Source organism: Oikopleura dioica, chromosome 2 (genome assembly GCF_907165135.1).
Source record: "Oikopleura dioica chromosome 2, OKI2018_I68_1.0, whole genome shotgun sequence".
Taxonomy (NCBI): domain Eukaryota; kingdom Metazoa; phylum Chordata; class Appendicularia; order Copelata; family Oikopleuridae; genus Oikopleura; species Oikopleura dioica.
The window spans coordinates 4,596,516-4,614,265 of record NC_137292.1 but is presented as its reverse complement, the minus strand read 5'-3'; the positions used below and the strand labels follow the sequence as shown (position 1 = coordinate 4,614,265).

The following is a 17,750-nucleotide window of genomic DNA, read 5'->3' as shown; positions in this document are numbered from 1 at the left end:
TAAATCCAGAATTTTTATAAGGAAGAAAACGTTTATTGAAATTATTTACAATAAGAGAGAAAAATATTTTTTTTTCTTCATGTACTCCGAATTTATTTCGAAGTGAAACAGTGGATGCAATGAGTCGTTAATATTGAATGTCAGAATAATCGGCGGCCATGCAGGGGCAGCCATCAATTGGGTGCAATTTTCCTTCGCAGCAGCAGTTCAAATCGGTGTTGAACGGGGTGGAAAGGCAGCAAGCGTTGGGAGCAACGTAGTTTGGGAGGGGATTTGTTCGGAAACTGCGTTTTTGAGTGCAAGTCAAATCGTCCCTGAAGTTCATTTTCGGTGGATAATTTTGGAAAAGTCGCTTACTTTGACCCTAAGCACTCGGTCAAACCATCACCATAGCCGGATGGGCATCTGCACGAATAGCCACCTTCGAAGTTCTCACACATCGCTTTTGAAAAACACTTATCAATGCCAACTTCGCATTCGTCAACATCGACACATGTTCCTTGAGCAAATCTGAATCCATCTTTGCACTCGCATCTGTAGCCCGCGGCAGTTATCGAGCAAATTCCAGCTCGTCCGCAAGGATTTGAATCGCATCGTCGGAGGACTTGGGAATCAGATTCCACGCACTTGAAAAATTGTCAAGAAATGACTTTCTTTTATCATGAAAACTCACAAAAAATGATCCAGGTTTGTTGACACAATGCATGTCCGCGGCGCAATTATGATTTCCAAGAGCACATTCATCTTTGTCCTCGCAAAGTGGTTCTGTGTAAAATTCTTCCTAAAAAATTTCTTCACGCCTTTTTCTAGAGCCAAAACGAACCTTGTTCCACATGCATTTGCCATCAACACATGCGCAGCGGGCAAATCTAGCTTTCGAAACATTGAATCCAGATTTGCACAAAAACTGACATCGAGACCCTTAAATTTCTTTATAAAGCTGCCTTGACATGCTTCATTACCATCTTTGTTGACTTCTGTGCAACGAACATTTCCATTCGCCGGTTTTGTCAGAGGAGGGCATTTCGTTTGTTGAACGAACATTCGTTGACTATTATCGCTGTTGACAATCGCGTCGTTCACGTTTTCGCCTTCTGGTTTTGGCCAAGCGGAGCATTTTGCCAGCTTGAACGAGTTTGACCGGTCCCAGGAGCATCTTTCTTCGAGCTTGAAAATTATCATAACAATTATTGAAGAGAAATGGTTTTCGCGCTCTTTCCTATTGGAATTGCAGATGCATCTGGGCTTAGAGAACTTCGTATTTGACGGAGTAAAACCGTCATCGCAGACCAAATGACAAGTAGAAGATTTTTTAAAGCCTTTTGTGCACCTGAGTCCTCCATTTTCGCCGCCGTCCAAGGGCGGGCACGTATTTCGATCTTTATTCTTTCCGAATTTTTTTCGTCTCGCGAATCGCCCAACAGAAGTCGATTGAACATCTTCCTCTTCCTCCTCCTCTTCCTCTTCGTCATATTCTCTTACAGCAGTAGTCGTGGTCTGAGGAGAAACGACACGGAACTCAGGAGCGTCGGTTGGTGAGCTCATTGGTTCTTCCATGATATCATCGCCGAATAGACCGCCGACAAAATCCGCCATCAGTTCGACTTCGCAGAGAGTTCCAAGGTATCCCGGCTTACAATCGCAAGTAAATCCATCTTTTTCATGTTGTTCAACTGATTTTCTTTGATACTTACAAATTGTAAGTTACAATAGTCAAAATATCAATGCTTCTATACAAACATTTCCTTCATCAGCTTTGCAAGTGCCTCCATTCTGACAAGGCTCATCTGCACAGGCATCCTTGACGCAATACGGCATCTCATAGCCCGGCTCATCATTCCAGTTACATCCCAGCTCCGAGCACACACACTCCGCCCTATTATCAAGTTTATGGCGATGATAAAACTATCAGAAAAGATTAATAAAAGCTGAAGAAGTCTCAAAAAGTCTTTACATCAAAAACTCGTTCCTGTAATTTCCCACTCTTTGGTAACCATCATCGCAGAAGAACACGCATGCTTTTCCCTTTTTTGGGATTTTGTCGCAAATTGTAAAACCGTTCTCGATCTTGTGTGGAATTTCGTGGCAGATGTTCGACCCCGGCGCGATTTCACGATCGGATCTCACGTCAGAGAGCATTAGTGATTCCGATGCTTGGACTGGTTTGAAGTAGTTTGGGTACAGTTCTTGGTACAGAGCGGCTTCGATGTGGTTTCCGCAGCTTTGGGCTTCACTACACTCGACACACATATGCTAAGATAGAGATTTAGGAGGTTATTTTCGAGCTTCAGGCTTACATGATAAGGATATGCGCAGGGACAAATGTGCTTCCCGGAATGACTGTAGGGTGTACAACAAGCGCAGCTCCCCTTCTCTAGCCCGAAAATATCGTCATCCTGACAAGTGCAACCGCGATCGGAAAGCGTATCAATATTGATCGGCTCCGGAAGGCAACCGTGTCCGGTATTGCAATCTCCACATCTGTCGTCGTAAGGCCACTGAATTTGAAAAATAATCCATCTAGGAAGAGGAGGCATTGGCACTTACGGAGCATGGGCAGGAATTTTCATCGACGCAGCAAGGGCATTCAGTGGTTTTCTTCTGATCGAAGAAACAGGGACAACCCTTGGTGGAGGTGGTGTAGTTGTTGGGTGGAGTAGGGTCGAGATTGAAGCTTGAAACGCCTGATAAAGAGTTTTGAGTAAGCTTATCTTTCAAAAATTTTCAGTTGAATAAAAATTTGTCGTATTTTTTGAATTATAGAAAAATAATTTCATAAATGATCTGAACTCGTTCCTATCGCGCCAAGCATCCATATAAAGGTCTTCATAGAAAATATTTAGTATCTCTAGAATGTGTTGCTCTAGAATCAGGAAGAAAAAATCTTATGCGTTTGACGTGAAAATGTACAGCTATGCAAATGCCTTGAAATGCGGAAGGTAAGGGAGGCTGATGGATTAATTAGGCGACGCGAAATTGCGGCCATCACACACAATACACCATTTTCGTGATGAGAAAATTTGCTAAATTTTGCTGATTTTACGCTGCGGTCGCCCACAACTTCACCGAGCCAATGTAACTGAGCAGTAAGTCGACATTTATTCAGAAGACACTTTTTCAGATGAGAAAAATGAATAAATATTCTTTTATTGATATGGATTATCGAAAAGCCTTTTATGGGTCCGGAAATCAGTGATTTCAAATCACAAAATAACTGCACTCGGCAGATTTCAGTTATTCAAGACGAGTCGAAAAATGGGTCTCACTACTTCTTGTTCTTTTTGAAGCGGATAATGTCCTATGGTCAGAACACCATTTCGTACTCGACAGTCAACTCTTGGTTTTTTGTAAAATTTTCGATAAGGCGGTCCCATATATCCATAACGAGCGTTTATTTTTTCGTTAAAGGCAAGGAATGTCTCTGCATCTGACAGTCCCATCTGTGTCTCTTTTGTCACCCTATTTTTGAAATTATCGAAGTTTCTAACGATTTCAAAGAAATTATTGCTTTTGCGAGCAAGAGGGTCTTCTTTTATAAGTTTCCATGATTCTAAGACTCCCAACATAAAATCGGGAACATCATTGAAGAGAACAAATTTGAAGTATTTCCACCAGGTTAATGTACGGGATAATTTTGCCGATGGTACCGCTGCTATCCAAAACAACGAGGAAATTCGTCTTGGTCTGAGTTCTAGGGAGAAGGCTTGAGGAAGAAGATACCATTTATCAGTGTCCATTTGATTAAAACTTATGACTTCAACCATGGAATTGTCTTGCCAATAAAAGGCTCCTTCGTTCTGGTGACAAAGTCGAAAGTACTCTTCTTCATGAACGTAAAATGGATCTGTCCTTCTTATTCTTATCATCGAGTCACTCGATTGACTGTTCTTAAGGATAAAACATCCGTTTTGAATAGAATCGAGCGTCATCTGGTGGAATATCGGATAAGTCTCATTTTTTCTCAAGATAACTCCAGTTACAGTCAAAGGTCTGTGAAATTGATAATCATGATGAAGATAAACTAAAACCGTAGAATAATTTTATCTTTTAATCCCTGCCCGCATGAAAAATTTGTCACCCCTGCCCGCATATCGACCTACGCGTAGGTCGGGCTTTTGAGGGTCTTTCAGTCGTGATAAAAATTTCGAAAGGACATGAATGGAAAGATTAAAGGCTGAGCTATCTCCTGGACACGATCAAATTTCAAATGTCAACTGTGAAGAAATGTCGTTTTTCCAAAAGTATAATTTCGTTTAAAAGTAAATTAACCTACACCTAGGTCGATATGCGGACAGGGTTAATAAAGAAACCTGTTTTGCAAATACAGTCTGATTCAACTGGGCGGGGATCGGTAAAATGACCAAGCATCCTGATAATATGCCAACCGCTCGGCATCAGATAAGTTCCCATGCAGACACGTTTAAGAATAACTTCAATATCTGACAGTTGGTCTCCTAGCTCCCGTTGACTCGGATTCAAATTCAATCCAGCCATACTTCTTGGATAGATAACCAAGTTAAGAGAAGACATGATATTTTCAAATTTGTGCGATTGATTGAGATCGAAGAAGCCTAGATCATTTTTCATCGCATATCGAATAAGATTGGTGACAGAGAACGAAACGCAGAGATTGCTTAGCTTTTGGTCCCGAACATTTTTGCTCAAATTTTGGACATTCTGTTTGACGAATTTGGTTAAATTCTGCTTCAAAGTAGATATTTGATAAGACTGGGTCATTACTTCGTCATTGAGGGCGAATTGATCGCTCGAGTTTTCCAAAGATAAAAGCGGAGTGTCTTCGAAGAAGCTGTCCCGATTGTACTCAAAAACTCTGATAGGAGTTCCCTTGCATTCCTTTTAATAATCATAATTATAGGTTGCATACTGGATATTACCGAGATGAGTTTATTTATTTCTCTTTTTTTCTTCCTTGTCAAGAGGTTTATAAAGAAGCGTCCACCCAGTATTCCACTCGCAAAAAATATGAATAAATATATTTAGGGTTTTTCACGGAAAGTGGTATATCATTCAATGGGCCTTAAAATTTCTAAATAAGTGTTACTTGAGCCGCTGATTTCAAATATGTGAAAATAATTATCAAATTCTGACCTGGTGGTGGTGCAATAATGATAAGGAAGATAAAAAAGGATCTCATCAGTTTTGTTGTCCCGAGTGATATAAAGCCGTCTAATTCATCTCAAATACTAAGCTTGACACTTCCGGGAAATTGTTTATGCAAATCACCCGGTGTAATTCGCATCAGATTTCGGATATTAGGTCAGAGAAACCACCCGCTGGGATTATGGCGCGCGCTAATGTTTTTTGGGCGTCCCGCGCAGCGGCGTAAAGCACTAGCGCGCAGTCACTTTCACTCACTTATCTGACGATTTGAACACCTTCCGAATGTTTCCGAAATCCCAAATTTTGTGAGCTAAAAATTAAACATCTTATATCTTACATATTTGAAAATAGAGAGTGTATTTTGATGTACTCAGATTGAAAAATCGAAATTTAGTAAGAAAAACCGTCTCACAGCGAATTCTGGCATTCGAATGGAAAACTAATGCGATATTATGAATCTATTCCCTTGAATTAGTCGGTTTCATTTTTTGAATTATAAATTTCGCTTCAATAGAAGACTTTTAATATTCGTGGATGGACCTCAGAGCGGGCCGCGCCGTTCCGTGAAAAACCCTAAATATATTTGTTCCCAAATTGAAACCTTTTCCACTCGTAAGCTGACATTGAGATGAAAATCCGGGAGTCCCAGCGACTAAAAAACGATCATATTTGTCAAAATTGCAAATGATTACAAATAGAGGGGGAAAATCTGTATTTTGATCTACGCCGAGTGCAGCCCATCTTGCGATAACCAATTTTTTTGTGGCGACTTTCCACCAGCCCGAAATCAACAAGTTTGGGTATCCCATTAACCATAACAACATTTTGCATTTTAAGGTCGAGGTGATCGGTGCCATTGACGTACAAATAGTCCATCGCTGATCTTACTCCTTGTGCAATTTCGCGTCTCTTTTCAATCGATAAATTACCGTCCTTCAGAAGTTTCCGTAAATTAGTCTCTCCTTTTTCCATAATTGTAATCCATCCAAGACAATCCAAGCGCTCGACGTCCAATGGATGAAACAGTTCAATGTTCACATAATTTTTAATAATATTGGTATGTGAAGGAAATTCATGTAATCGAACATCTTCTTGGTTGTTTCTGAAATCTTAAATTCATAATTGTCTTTGTAATTTTTTCATCCCAATTTACCAGAGGCAAGATGAATTTCAAACTCGATTTCCGTGTAAGGAAATTTATCAGTGAAAACGAAAGGATCAAATGCTTGAACTCTAACTGCCGTCTCGAGGTCTCCAAATTTTGCTGTAATTACCAATGCCTCGCCACCTTCTGATAAAAAATCATTTTTCATCGAGCGGTCGACCACCCAACAACCATTTTCTTCGAGAATATCCCAGCGACTGATATTTTTTCTGTAAAAATTCGGATTGTTTTTTCTTATTTCTTTCTGTAAGGGAGATGGATGCGCATAATGAAGAGTTTTGAGACCCTTTTCCCCAACACAAACGTAATCTCCGTTGAAAGCCAAAGTATCCCATTTATATGAGTGTCCATCTTCAGCAAATTCGGTTCTTTCAACAGAAGCAATCAATTGACATTTTGCTGTTCTAGTGGTGGTTCGTTTGAGTTTTGGCAAAAATTTGAGAAGCCATTCCTCTATTTTTTTCTCTACTCAATTCTCTTGGCTGCATATTACTGATATTGACCGAAAAAATCGCTACAACTCTCATAATTACATCGTTCTGCGAAAAATAAACATCGAAACACCAGAGGGGATTTACTCAGAAGCTTACTGAAAAATGGTTTATTTACTAGAATACAGAAATAAGCAGAAATATCGAAAAAGATTAATTAGTAATATAGCGGCGATAAACATTTGAAACATCATTTGTTTTCCTATAAGGATCTCGCTCTTTTTGAATATTTTCCACAAAGCTCAAACAGTAGTTCTTCCAGCTTCTCTTGTCCTCATTTTTGACAAAACGGCTTTTTGAAAGATCCAAGCAGCCGTTCACAAGTTTCTTCCGAGTCTGGCTTTTCGAGCTTGATCGAAGATGAGAAACGGCATTTCTCGCTTTTTCGATTTGAAGTGCTTCTTCAGAACATTCGGGAAAAAGCGGCAGGTACTGTTGATAAGAGTGAAGGATGATTTCTGGGCATTTTGAATGGACAAATTGGGGCGTGGTTTGGGGAGAGCGAAGGTTGTTTGTATGGAAATTTGTGTAGATTGCTTGTCTGACATTTCCTCTCTAGAATAAGGTTTTATTGAGTTATGAAAGGACAAATGATGAAATCGTTGCAAGAAATTATTGTCGATCTTACCTTGTGATGATCATTAAACATCCTTCTCTGGGCCGTAATGAATCTGCCTGTAACTGAGTGTAATAATACTACTGAGTGTATTATGAGTCCAATCATCTTCATTTGCTTCGATTTTTTTTTTCACGCCACTTAGATGAATACTCGACTACCGGCAAAGTTTAAGTTACAGTCGCTTTTAATCCCCGCGTCCGATGACTTGAAATCGAATAGCGGAGCTGACCGTTCCACGTCGAGCTCACGTTGTTTTCGATAATTCGTGTCGAGAATCGTCTTTTAGACTCAAGAGAAGTTCGTGGGACTTTCCTCGACGGGCTGGCTTTATATATGCGAACATGGGATGGCGCAAGAGCGTCACGAGACAAACATATAAATTCAAAATATTAATGATGGTACCTGAAAATAATTGCACCGACCAGAAAACTGATGAAAGCGCAAGTTGTCAACAATCACGTGAGAAAAATATATTTTCAAAACTGTCACACTAAGGCCTTTATTATTGACAACATGAAAGAGAATCAAGCCATCGAATAAAAAAAGCACTTTACAATAAAAATCATTCGGGTGCAAAAACAACCATAATGTCAATTTGTCTTTATATGTGACAATGAGAGGATTCTCCAGGCATATTTATTCCTTCATTGAAAAAAATCTGTTCTTTCGCAAGTGACGAAAATGGTGATCCGATTTCGAACTGTTATTTCACTTTCCAAATGAAGCATAAACAACTTCCATTAGCGAGGATCACTGGGCAGGCGGAAGCGCGATTTCTTTTAGCCCCGAAGCGAATGCGCATAGAAGTAGATATGATTTTGATACTGACGTAGAGAGTATGGCGCCGGAACTTGGAAGATTATTGATTTTTACACTCTTTGGAAAAATACGTTTTTGTCGAGCAGACGTTCCGTGAAAGGCTGAAAATACAAAAAAAAATTTTTCAGAAGGGAATTTTTTTCTTTTGTAATCGGATAAACCACATTTTTAAATTAGTATTACGCGAAGTCCAAAAATATAGTTATGACTCACAACTTGTGAGTGTTTGAGGAAGAGTCACTAATGCTTCTTATTAAACCTTCGAAAGAAACAGACAATGATTCAGCCTGTCGAAAAGATCATCGGCCGTCCTGGAACCCACAACGGTAAAGTTCAAAGCTTTCCCACCGCTGACACAGACCGTGGTTATTATGTTCTCGCGTTACAATGGCCCCAGTCATGGATTTTAAAAGCGAAAAAGAACGTGAAAGTTTCTTCCACGATAATCGTTCTTTCCATTTTTAGACGTCAAACTTAGCTGACTTATTCCTCGAAGGGCCTTTTTGAATCCCCAAAAGTCAACTTGTGAGGCGATAAACGAGTCGCATGAAAATGACTGCGAATGCTCAATGGACGAAGCCGTCGATTTCAACAGCTGGAAAATCAAGGGCTTTTGGCCAGTCGACACGATGGGTTCAGGCCTGGGATCGGCAACCTGTGTTAAAGATCTGCTTTGCGGCTCTTCATTTTAGCTCTTCAAAGCCTGACTCAGGTTTTCTATACAGATTGCCGAGCCAAGTTTCAGGCTGTTCCATCTACACCCGCCTGAGCTCAAATCAAACTGGAAACCTGGACTATCAGCTCCTTTCGCAGTGGCCAAATATGAACAACAGGGAGAAGAGAGGACTAAGATGCGAGGAATATGGATCCGAATGGCTTTGGGCTCAGAGCTGGTGCAAATTCGGAGCCATCAGACCGGAAAGATTCAGAAATGCATATGAGTATTTTGGAACGGGTGAAATTATTCAATGAAAATTAATTGAAGCTGACAATCGGGGGTAAGGCGGACAGACGATCTTTTCTGATTCTGCTGAGTCATCATTTTTGTTCTTTGATTATCTCATCCGATTTTTAAAGAAGCAACAATAGGAATCGCCCAACGATTCAAAATTGCCGATGTTCTGGCGCTGGAAGAGATCAAAGCTCACGAGGGACAGGCTTTTCTCTCTTTGCTGCGCTTTAAATGTTAAATGATTTTCCTAATTGATTGTTAAAAAGTATTTATTTTGAGCAATTACAGAAATAGGAACGAGCCGAATTAAGAGAAACACTTATACAATTAGGCAGATAAATGAGGCGTTAATTAAACGGGCTCAAGCGTTTGGTGCGATCAGATCTATTAAGGTGAGCTTTCAGCACTATCTGATGCTTTCTCAGATTTTTGAAAAGTGGAAAATGGAAGATTATTTCAGTTCTTTTCAATCCACTGTACTTGCGAGCCAAGTCGCCGTCGAGAGGCTCAAAAACTCGAAGAAATCCGCATCTGTCTTGATCGAAGCGGAAGTCCAGTTGACGCTAGAATGTGTGGACTCAAAGACTGTTGTGGCTCTCACGAAGCAATTTTCTACCCGCCACCACATTCTCAACTAAGCCAATCTGCCCAGTTGAAGAAAGAATGCCCGATGCACAAGTGCAGCAATCAGCAAATCTCCAAAATCACTGGTATTCCATCCCCTGCGCTGGCAGACTTGGAACGTGGCGGAGAACTGGCACCTGAGGAGTCACGTCCAGGATTGATCGTTGGGATTACTTTCGGAGTTTTATTCTCCTTCGCCATAATTGGCACGCTCATTTATATGCGAGTAGGAAGCGAGTCTAAAAATCGAGAGCCGCTGCCACTCGAGCAGAATAATTTGAGCAACAACAACAATACGAATCAATCAAATATTCTTCAACAAATTTGGAACACATCTGGTATCATGCAGTTTAAGGATAGTTTTTCAAAGCATTCTCGAAAAATTATATTGAATTTTATTACGATAAGATTCGATAAGAATCGTTAATTTTGGGCAATTTTCGGATCAACTTACATGTTGAATTTGAAAGGGATTTGAATTTTACTTATGATTTATTTTGTAAGCTTTTAATAATTTTAGAAAATACTTTTTCCTCTTGAATTCACTTTTCTTCTTATGAAAAACATCATAAGCAACCAGACCCGAACTACGTCGCAACTCAGCCTTATTCAACAGCAAATCAGTATGGAAACAATCAAAATTTTTGTGATGCTCAAAATATCCCCTTATCACAAATGGAAATGAACCACCTTGGAGCTCAGGATCAGGTCTCAAAGACTGTCGATTTCTTGTTCAAAAAGCAACTTGGTTGAGCCTCTTCAAAGCGGGTTAATTACGAGCATACTTCGATACGCTCAAATTATAGCCATCACACGATTCCAGGTTATGCTGGTTCTGCTTCGTTTCCTCCAAGATAAAGGGCTTTAATCCTCGAACTTATCACTTCATTAAAATAATTAAAAAGCCCTCGTTTATCCCGCAAGAAGAAATATACGATCAGCTGCCGATAAGAAGCTATTTGTAAATAACTTGAAATAAATTGCTTGAAATCAAGGAAGAGACCGTTTATATTTGGTGTTCAGGGAAATTCGGAAAAGGATTCTTCGTTTTCGAGGATTTTGTGGCGGTTGAAAGAGAAGAATTTCTTCAATTTGATGCTTGATTTTTTCGCGTTTCGACGTAGATTTTGGAGGTTCGCCACGGCGTTGATTGTTTGGACTTGAAGCTAGAATTTATGATGAGAGAAGAACCAGTCAAGATTTCAGTAATCACCTTATTCTCAACTTCGGGAATCATTTTCTTCGGCATGTTCTCCTCTTTTTCTCAATCCTCTTTCTCCGACGGAGGAAAAAAGTCAATTGCTTTGTGTCTAATTTGGGGCAAAATCGAATATCGGGTGTTTTTTTTCTCAGAGAATGAAAAAATCGAAGTGGCTCAAGTCGGCTCAAGTAATCAGCGGAGCTGATTCAAAAACGACTCAAGGAGGATTTAACCTTTTTTCAATTTTGAATTTTCGATTTTTTTCTCTTCAAATTCTAAAAATTCAAACGTCGCGAAACGGGGCCGCGGGCCAGGAGTTCGAGCGTTTTCAAGGAGCGTCTTTGGACTGTGACGGCGAATTTGGCAGTGGACCAGTATTTTGGAGACAATACAGCACCATGAATAATTTACTCCGTGTTTCCATTTGCCCATGATCCGGAAGGAGAAGTTTCATTAATAAATTAAAAAGAAACAAATTTATGAAAGCAAGGTCAGATTCAAAAAATGAGCTGGAACTGACATATGTCGCCGAATATCGCCGAATGTCGCCGAATGTCGCTGTATGTCGCTGAGTGTCGCCTAATGCCTCCTTATGTCGCTGGAAATAACTATATTATTTGAGCTATTTTAAAATAAAATGACGACATTCAGCGACATTTGGCGACATTAGGCGACATCCGGCGACGTTAAGCGACATTTGGCGACATTGGGCGACATTGAGCGACGTTCAGCAACGTAGTCACTGACTAGTAGTCAGTGCATACCAAAAATGAGCTTTGTCAGCAATCTTCGTAGAAATCGTTAGCAACCGAGTAAAAAGCCCATTTTTTAACTCTCCACCCTACTCATAAAAGTAAACCACAATTACACCCGGGCGTAAAAATAACGCAATTCTGACAACAAACAAAGTCGATTTTGATCGATTTTCAAAGAGAGATAAAGGATGAGTTCTCAATTTGAGTTTTTGAAAACAGGTTTTTTAGGTTCTTAAGATTTTTTTTTTGAAAATATTTTGTTAGAAACGCAATTCAAAGCGATTTTTCAAGAAGACCCGCGGAAAAAATATGGACAGATGAGTGTTACTGTTTTGAATAGTCAGGACGAAGAGCTTTTCCAAATCAGTGGAAAGGTCAATCATAAAGGCTGTTGCGATTTCGAAGTGCAATATTCGGCCACTCATCCTTCTCTTGGAAATGCTTTGAAAACTGAGACTTTGGAGAAAGGCCAATGGTGCGGTTTCTGCTTTTGCTTGGTTTGTTTACTTCTTATTCAATGATAAGCTAAGAATATTTGTAGAATGAAGTTTGCATCGGTGTTTTTGCCGGACAAGAGCATCTTGGAAGCTTCAGGTAGGAAGATCATTGATTCTAGACTCTAGAATGTAGAGTCGTTAGAAAAATTTTACAGGCAGGTTTTTGGATGCAATCCTCATGCTCAACTGTTGGATAACAAGTCGAATGTGGTTTTTGATATCAGCCGACCAAAACGATCTGGAAAAAATGCTCAACAAATTCTCTTCTCAAGCAAGGTTGATGGGGAGGAAGGTGCGACTCTTGACAGCCAAATTGAATATATTTCTGATGGTGGATTTTTATCAATTGTAAAAGACATCAACTACAAAGCAACAATGACCTTTCCCGTGGATCTTTCAATTCCTATCAAACTCTGTAAGTTTCTTTTTAAATGAGACAATTGAGTGGTCTTCGTTTGCCCAAGTCGCCGTTTGCCCAAGTCGCCGTCTGCCCAGTTTGTCTGCCCACTTGGGCAAACGGCGACTTGGGCAAACGGAGACCACTCGAGACAATTTCTTTTGAAATTTAGGTTTGCTTATGCGAACTGCCATAAGAGTGAACGAAATTTATGAAGAGACCAACAACAGGTCCAGTGGTGGCGATTGATGATGCTTCTTCGACGGAATGAAAAGGGTCACACGCACACGACTCTTTTGTACTCATTCTGTTGCACCACCTTCAATCGGCCTAAATTCGACAATCAATTGCAAAATAAAAAAGCATGTTTACCTCCAAATTCTTTGTCAAAACCATCTTGACAAGGCACCCCGTTTCGGCAACTCAGCCAGTATATTGCATACGCTGTCAAAATAAAGTAATGAAATTGTGATTTCTACCTACTTTCGTCATTGCAAAGCTCAATATTTGTGTCATAATGGTCTCTTTTCGCGTATTGAGATCTCGTGAGGCCGCTGAAGAATTCGCTATCGAAACCCCAACGAAGTCGTTTTGGGTAAATAAAATTTTGTAGAAACAATTCAGTGAGAATGAATGGCTTGCAAGGTAACTCGTCGGGAGAATCACTTTAAATTAAAATAATAAAAATCATTTTTTTTTTTTTCATCCACCTTTTTCTGATATCCGGCGTTGAACTGTTGTTGTCAAGAAATCGATGATCATCGCAAATGTAAAGATATTTCTTATAAGAAAAACTTTCTGATAACCTGCCGTCAAAGAAGTAGTAGCAAGTCTGTATTCTCTTATTTATCGGATCATGATGCTGCATCAAAAACAGGGGCTTGTCGATGTTCTTGTTTTTCGAGCTTTCCAGAAGAGGTGCGAGTTCTTCTGATGCTGTTATTTTTCCTTGATTGTCCATTGAAGCATTGAGCCAAACTGACGGTCCTTCTAGAAATCAATGGTTACGTGGCTTTAAGGATGAACAAAGGGCTCTTTGCAGGAAGTAAGAGCATGAACAAGGTTCATCCCCTTTTTTAAAATTAATTAAGGACCCCAAAAATTTCAAAAAAGCCATATTTTGGCTTCTTAGAGTTCCTAGAAGTTCAATTTATCATAAAAACTTGTTCGGAGTACTTTTTGACCAATAAAAATCTGAGATTTTAGCAAAGTTTGGACTTTTTCGTGAGTTTTCGTCCGATTTTCAAACGTGATTTTAAGGGTGTTAGAGTCGAGATAGGCCCCCAAAAAAGAAGCCTCAAATTCTTTTTTGACCTGTAGAATCCATTTCCGGGGTCAAAATTTTGAAATTCCGAAAATAGATTTTTCGAAAATTGTTGACGGGGGCGGTCCTTAAAGTGTCGCGTGTAATTATTTATTTTAACATTTTTTTGATAGTATAAATAGTAAATCATCCTCATCAAAATAGCAATAAATGACTCACGGTTCCAGTTCGCATGAGAGTTATCAGTTTCGTTGATCATCATTATGTCAAAAGGAACCTTCGGCATTTTCAACTTATAAAAGTAACAAAAGTCGATTCCTTCAGAAAATGAAACGACATCAACTGAGATGATCCCCGAATATTCTTCTCTTTCAATTCGTATTTTTATCTGCTTGAAATTGTCTTCAGAAAATCTCTGTTCGGGAAAGCTTCGAAAAAGAGACGAGTTTAGAATTTCCGGCATTTTTGATGAGTCAGGTTTTTTCAGCGCATAATTTCCAATTGAAAAAAACAGCGCCAGGAAAATAAAAAGAAGGCTTAAAATTATTTCTCGCTTCATTTTCAAAGAATGATTCTCTTTTCTCCAGAGCTCTCTCTGTGTTTCAAAAAGTGTAAGATTATATTTCGTTAATTCAGTACGAGAAAGCGCTTAGCTTATTCGACCATTTATAAATTGACAAGGATATGTTCAATATTTTGAAATACATAGAGGATGAGCTCCCAGGCTCAGCAACCTTTGACGAAAACCTGAGTCAGGTTTCTGTGCGGCTTTTCATTTAAGCTATTCAGAAACCTGACTCAGGTTTTCGACACAGGTATCTGAGCTCAGGAGCTCAGTTTCTATAAATATTTGAATGAAAGACTTATCCTTGTCAATGGAAATAAGCTGAGTCAGAGAGGGATGGTGTCTGGAACCGACAAAAAAATTTCGACAGATTTTGCGTAGGCGGCTTCTCGGCTGCCGATTGGCCGCTAAGCCGAATCCAGATCTCTGATTGGTTAAAAATTTCCACGCAAAATTTGTCGAATTTTTTGTCGGTTCCAGACACCTCCCCGTCAGAGACCCTTACTCAGGAATTTTTTCTTTGTCAGTTTACCACTCAGATTGCTGAGCCAAGCACAGAGAGGTTAAAAACGAGAAAACTCGGGGATCATAATTAGAATGCTGACTTCATTAAATGATTGTTATGATAAAAACTCGCAACATATTTTTGCCACGATCCACTTTGTTATTGATGACTTCTGACCGTCTAACGGCGTTTATAATTTGGATTCGAAACAACCAAACACGTAGCGTTAAGCATGTAATCTTAACAAATTACGTTTTCTTCGGAAACGAGTTTTATGCGCTTGTAAGTCAATTAGGGACAATTACTTTAATCACTTTTCGAGGGAAATTTGGAAGAACATACTAATGGAGAAATCAGTAATGATTTTTATGAGTTTATGATAGACAAAATTTTTTGCTAATCTGCCGAAATACTATTAATAAAGCTTCAAGTAGTTGACATTTTTTTTCTTTAATGTTTCTATAGGGTAACTAACAAAAAAAGTAATAACTAAGCTTTGAAAATTTTAAGCTTTTTTATTTTTCCATTATTTTTCAGGGGTTGCGTTTTTAAGGGTGTCAGCGGCCAACCGGGGTTTAAATCGGCCTTAAAAACGCACCGCCTGAAAAATCATGTCAAAAATGAAAAAGCTTAAAATTTTTAAAGCTTAGTTTTTTTTTTGTTATTCACCTTGCCCAGGGAAAAGTCCAAAAGCTTTAGATTTTTAAGCACTTTTATTTTTTGATCAGATCTTCCAAATTTTGGAGAATTTTCTTTTGAATAATTTTTCGATTTGAAATTCTTGCTCAAATGAAAATTTACGAGTTGACCAAAAATCTTGTTTTAGTGGCAAAGAGTATTTTTGAATGTTCCGCCAGCCACGTTTTCTTTTGCGAGCTTTCAAATAATTTTCGAAAGATTTGAGAAATTATCGAGAAAATCAGTTTATATCAGACATTTGGGTGGAGTTGTTTTTAACAGGGCGGACCCGTTATGTTTTACTACTCATAAATGAGATTATAACGTGAGAAGAAATTAATGAATTATTTTGAAAAAAAATTTTTATGCAAGAAAACCACAAGAATAACCAAAAAAAAATCGCGTTTGACCGTTTTTGTTCCTTTTTTTGCGAAATTCGCGTTTTAGAAAAGCTGTGCTGAGGAAGTATAAAAAACGCCGTGGACTGAAAATGACGGTGATTGAGTGAAACATAAATAAGACAAGACTTTTGGACCAGCCGGACGAGTAATTTATATTTTTATCCCGACGAAAAACGTACTTGCTGACGCGTCCTTATTTAGTAGAAAACACGGTTTCTATTGCAAGTGCACAAATTTTAGCGCGCACTTGCGACTACCAAAAATACGGCGGCGCGCATAAAAGTGCGCCGCGCCACCAAAAAGTCAACTAGAAAAAATAGAATGAAACTTGCGAAGTACTTTTCGATTTTTTCACAAATATTCGCAGATGAAAGGAAGAGACCAAATGTGATTCTTCTTCTGGCAGATGACTTTGGAGTCGGAGATTTTCAAGTGAACCAGGCTAAAGCAAAAGTGCCAACGCCGAATATTGACAGATTGGGGACAGAAGGAGTCAATTTTAAGGTAAAAAAGATGACTTTTCATAATTGACGGAGACTTTTTTTAAAATTTTTCATTTTTTTTGCTTTTTTTCTCGATTTTTATCTGAAAAAAAAATTATTTTTTGCCCTTTTTTCTCATTTTTTTAAATTAAGGATGCGCACTCTGGATCCTCCCGCTGCTCCCCAAGTCGCTACATGCTCCTCACCGGAAGATACTCTCTAAAAGACAGTAAAGAACGAATCATCAAGCCCGGGCGAGAACCACATCTTGGTCTCATGTTCAAAAAAGCTGGCTACACAACTGGCGTTTTCGGCAAAACTCAACCCTTCCAAACGATGCTGAGGAACGATATCCAGTCGGAGGATCACATTCGCTGGAAGAAATTGAACGAATGGAAGAAGACATACGCGAACGGGGAAAAATTCAACGATCGATTCGACGAAAAACGCCTGTTTTTCCGACCCGGAAACTATACCTTCATGCTTTCTGAAATCGACCATGGCTTCGACTATTCCTTCTCGGCGGAATCTCCCTGCTGCTCGCCGAATGGATACTTTGAGAATGGGAAGCAAGTTGAGCCGTTTACTGAGTGGGCGATTCAGCGATTTTTTCCAGAAGGAGGACCTACTCAAAGAGAGCTAGACACAGGTACGTAGAGGTGCTTTATCTTGGCACTAGAAAATTCGACGTCTTAGAAGATGAATTAAGGGGGGCACTCTGTGAAAAAGACCCCTGCTGAATAATTTGGAACAAATAATCTCTTCAAAACGTTTCATCTTTCTCCTCCATTGAGCTTTTTTTCAGGCATCAAATTCTGGAAAGGCGCTTATGTCGCCGCACCCTGGCCAAAAGAAGAAACCTACGGCGAGCGGTTCACCAACAACTACCCTCGATCCATGATCGCTCAGCCCAATTTCGACTCGCGAACAAAAGACTTGACCATTTCAACGAAGCTCAATGAGTTCATCAAAGCCAATGCTGATTCGGAAAAGCCGTTCTTTGCGTACTACGGGATGCGATTTGGGCACGGGCCTTTCAACTCTCAGGAGAAATTTAGAAATACGACGGAAGTGGGGATTGTGGGGGAGATGATTGCGGAGGCGGATGAAATGGTTGGAAAGCTGTTTAAAGCGCTTGAAGAAAGGAAAAGGGTTGAAAAAAAAAAATTATTTTTTCGTCACAAAAATTTTTGAGGCTTTTGATTGGTCGAAAA

At 39.4% G+C, this 17,750-nt stretch overlaps 3 protein-coding genes and 2 long non-coding RNA genes across 5 annotated transcripts; 3 read left to right on the top strand and 2 right to left on the bottom strand.

Annotated features, from left to right (window-relative positions):
* Positions 1-116: 116 nt before the first annotated feature.
* On the bottom strand, positions 117-5,997 carry LOC145697783 (uncharacterized). Its single transcript, XM_081774993.1, has 11 exons — positions 5,935-5,997; positions 4,311-4,854; positions 2,548-2,684; positions 2,298-2,498; positions 1,955-2,253; positions 1,741-1,876; positions 963-1,689; positions 824-921; positions 674-781; positions 358-626; positions 117-314 (listed from the first exon to the last, which is right to left on the bottom strand). The coding sequence occupies exons 1-11, from the start codon at positions 5,995-5,997 to the stop codon at positions 128-130; spliced, it is 2,769 nt and encodes a 922-aa protein (XP_081631119.1). The 3' UTR covers positions 117-127.
* A 2,734-nt stretch (positions 5,998-8,731) lies between these two features.
* Positions 8,732-10,140, top strand: LOC145699427 (uncharacterized). Its single transcript, XR_014134012.1, has 3 exons — positions 8,732-8,848; positions 8,955-9,559; positions 9,628-10,140. It is a non-coding gene; the product is annotated as an uncharacterized LOC145699427 (long non-coding RNA).
* Positions 10,141-10,801: 661 nt separating this feature from the next.
* On the bottom strand, positions 10,802-11,300 carry LOC145699496 (uncharacterized). Its single transcript, XR_014134030.1, has 2 exons — positions 11,005-11,300; positions 10,802-10,957 (listed from the first exon to the last, which is right to left on the bottom strand). It is a non-coding gene; the product is annotated as an uncharacterized LOC145699496 (long non-coding RNA).
* Positions 11,301-11,895: 595 nt separating this feature from the next.
* On the top strand, positions 11,896-12,989 carry LOC145699780 (uncharacterized). Its single transcript, XM_081777044.1, has 5 exons — positions 11,896-11,966; positions 12,012-12,244; positions 12,289-12,341; positions 12,400-12,659; positions 12,814-12,989. Exons 1-5 carry the CDS (start codon positions 11,936-11,938, stop codon positions 12,888-12,890), a joined length of 654 nt encoding a protein of 217 aa, XP_081633170.1. The 5' UTR covers positions 11,896-11,935; the 3' UTR covers positions 12,891-12,989.
* A 3,310-nt stretch (positions 12,990-16,299) lies between these two features.
* LOC145696600 (N-acetylgalactosamine-6-sulfatase-like) lies at positions 16,300-17,740 on the top strand. The gene is made up of 3 exons (XM_081773667.1): positions 16,300-16,558; positions 16,690-17,185; positions 17,342-17,740. The coding sequence occupies exons 1-3, from the start codon at positions 16,376-16,378 to the stop codon at positions 17,728-17,730; spliced, it is 1,068 nt and encodes a 355-aa protein (XP_081629793.1). The 5' UTR covers positions 16,300-16,375; the 3' UTR covers positions 17,731-17,740.
* Positions 17,741-17,750: the final 10 nt, after the last annotated feature.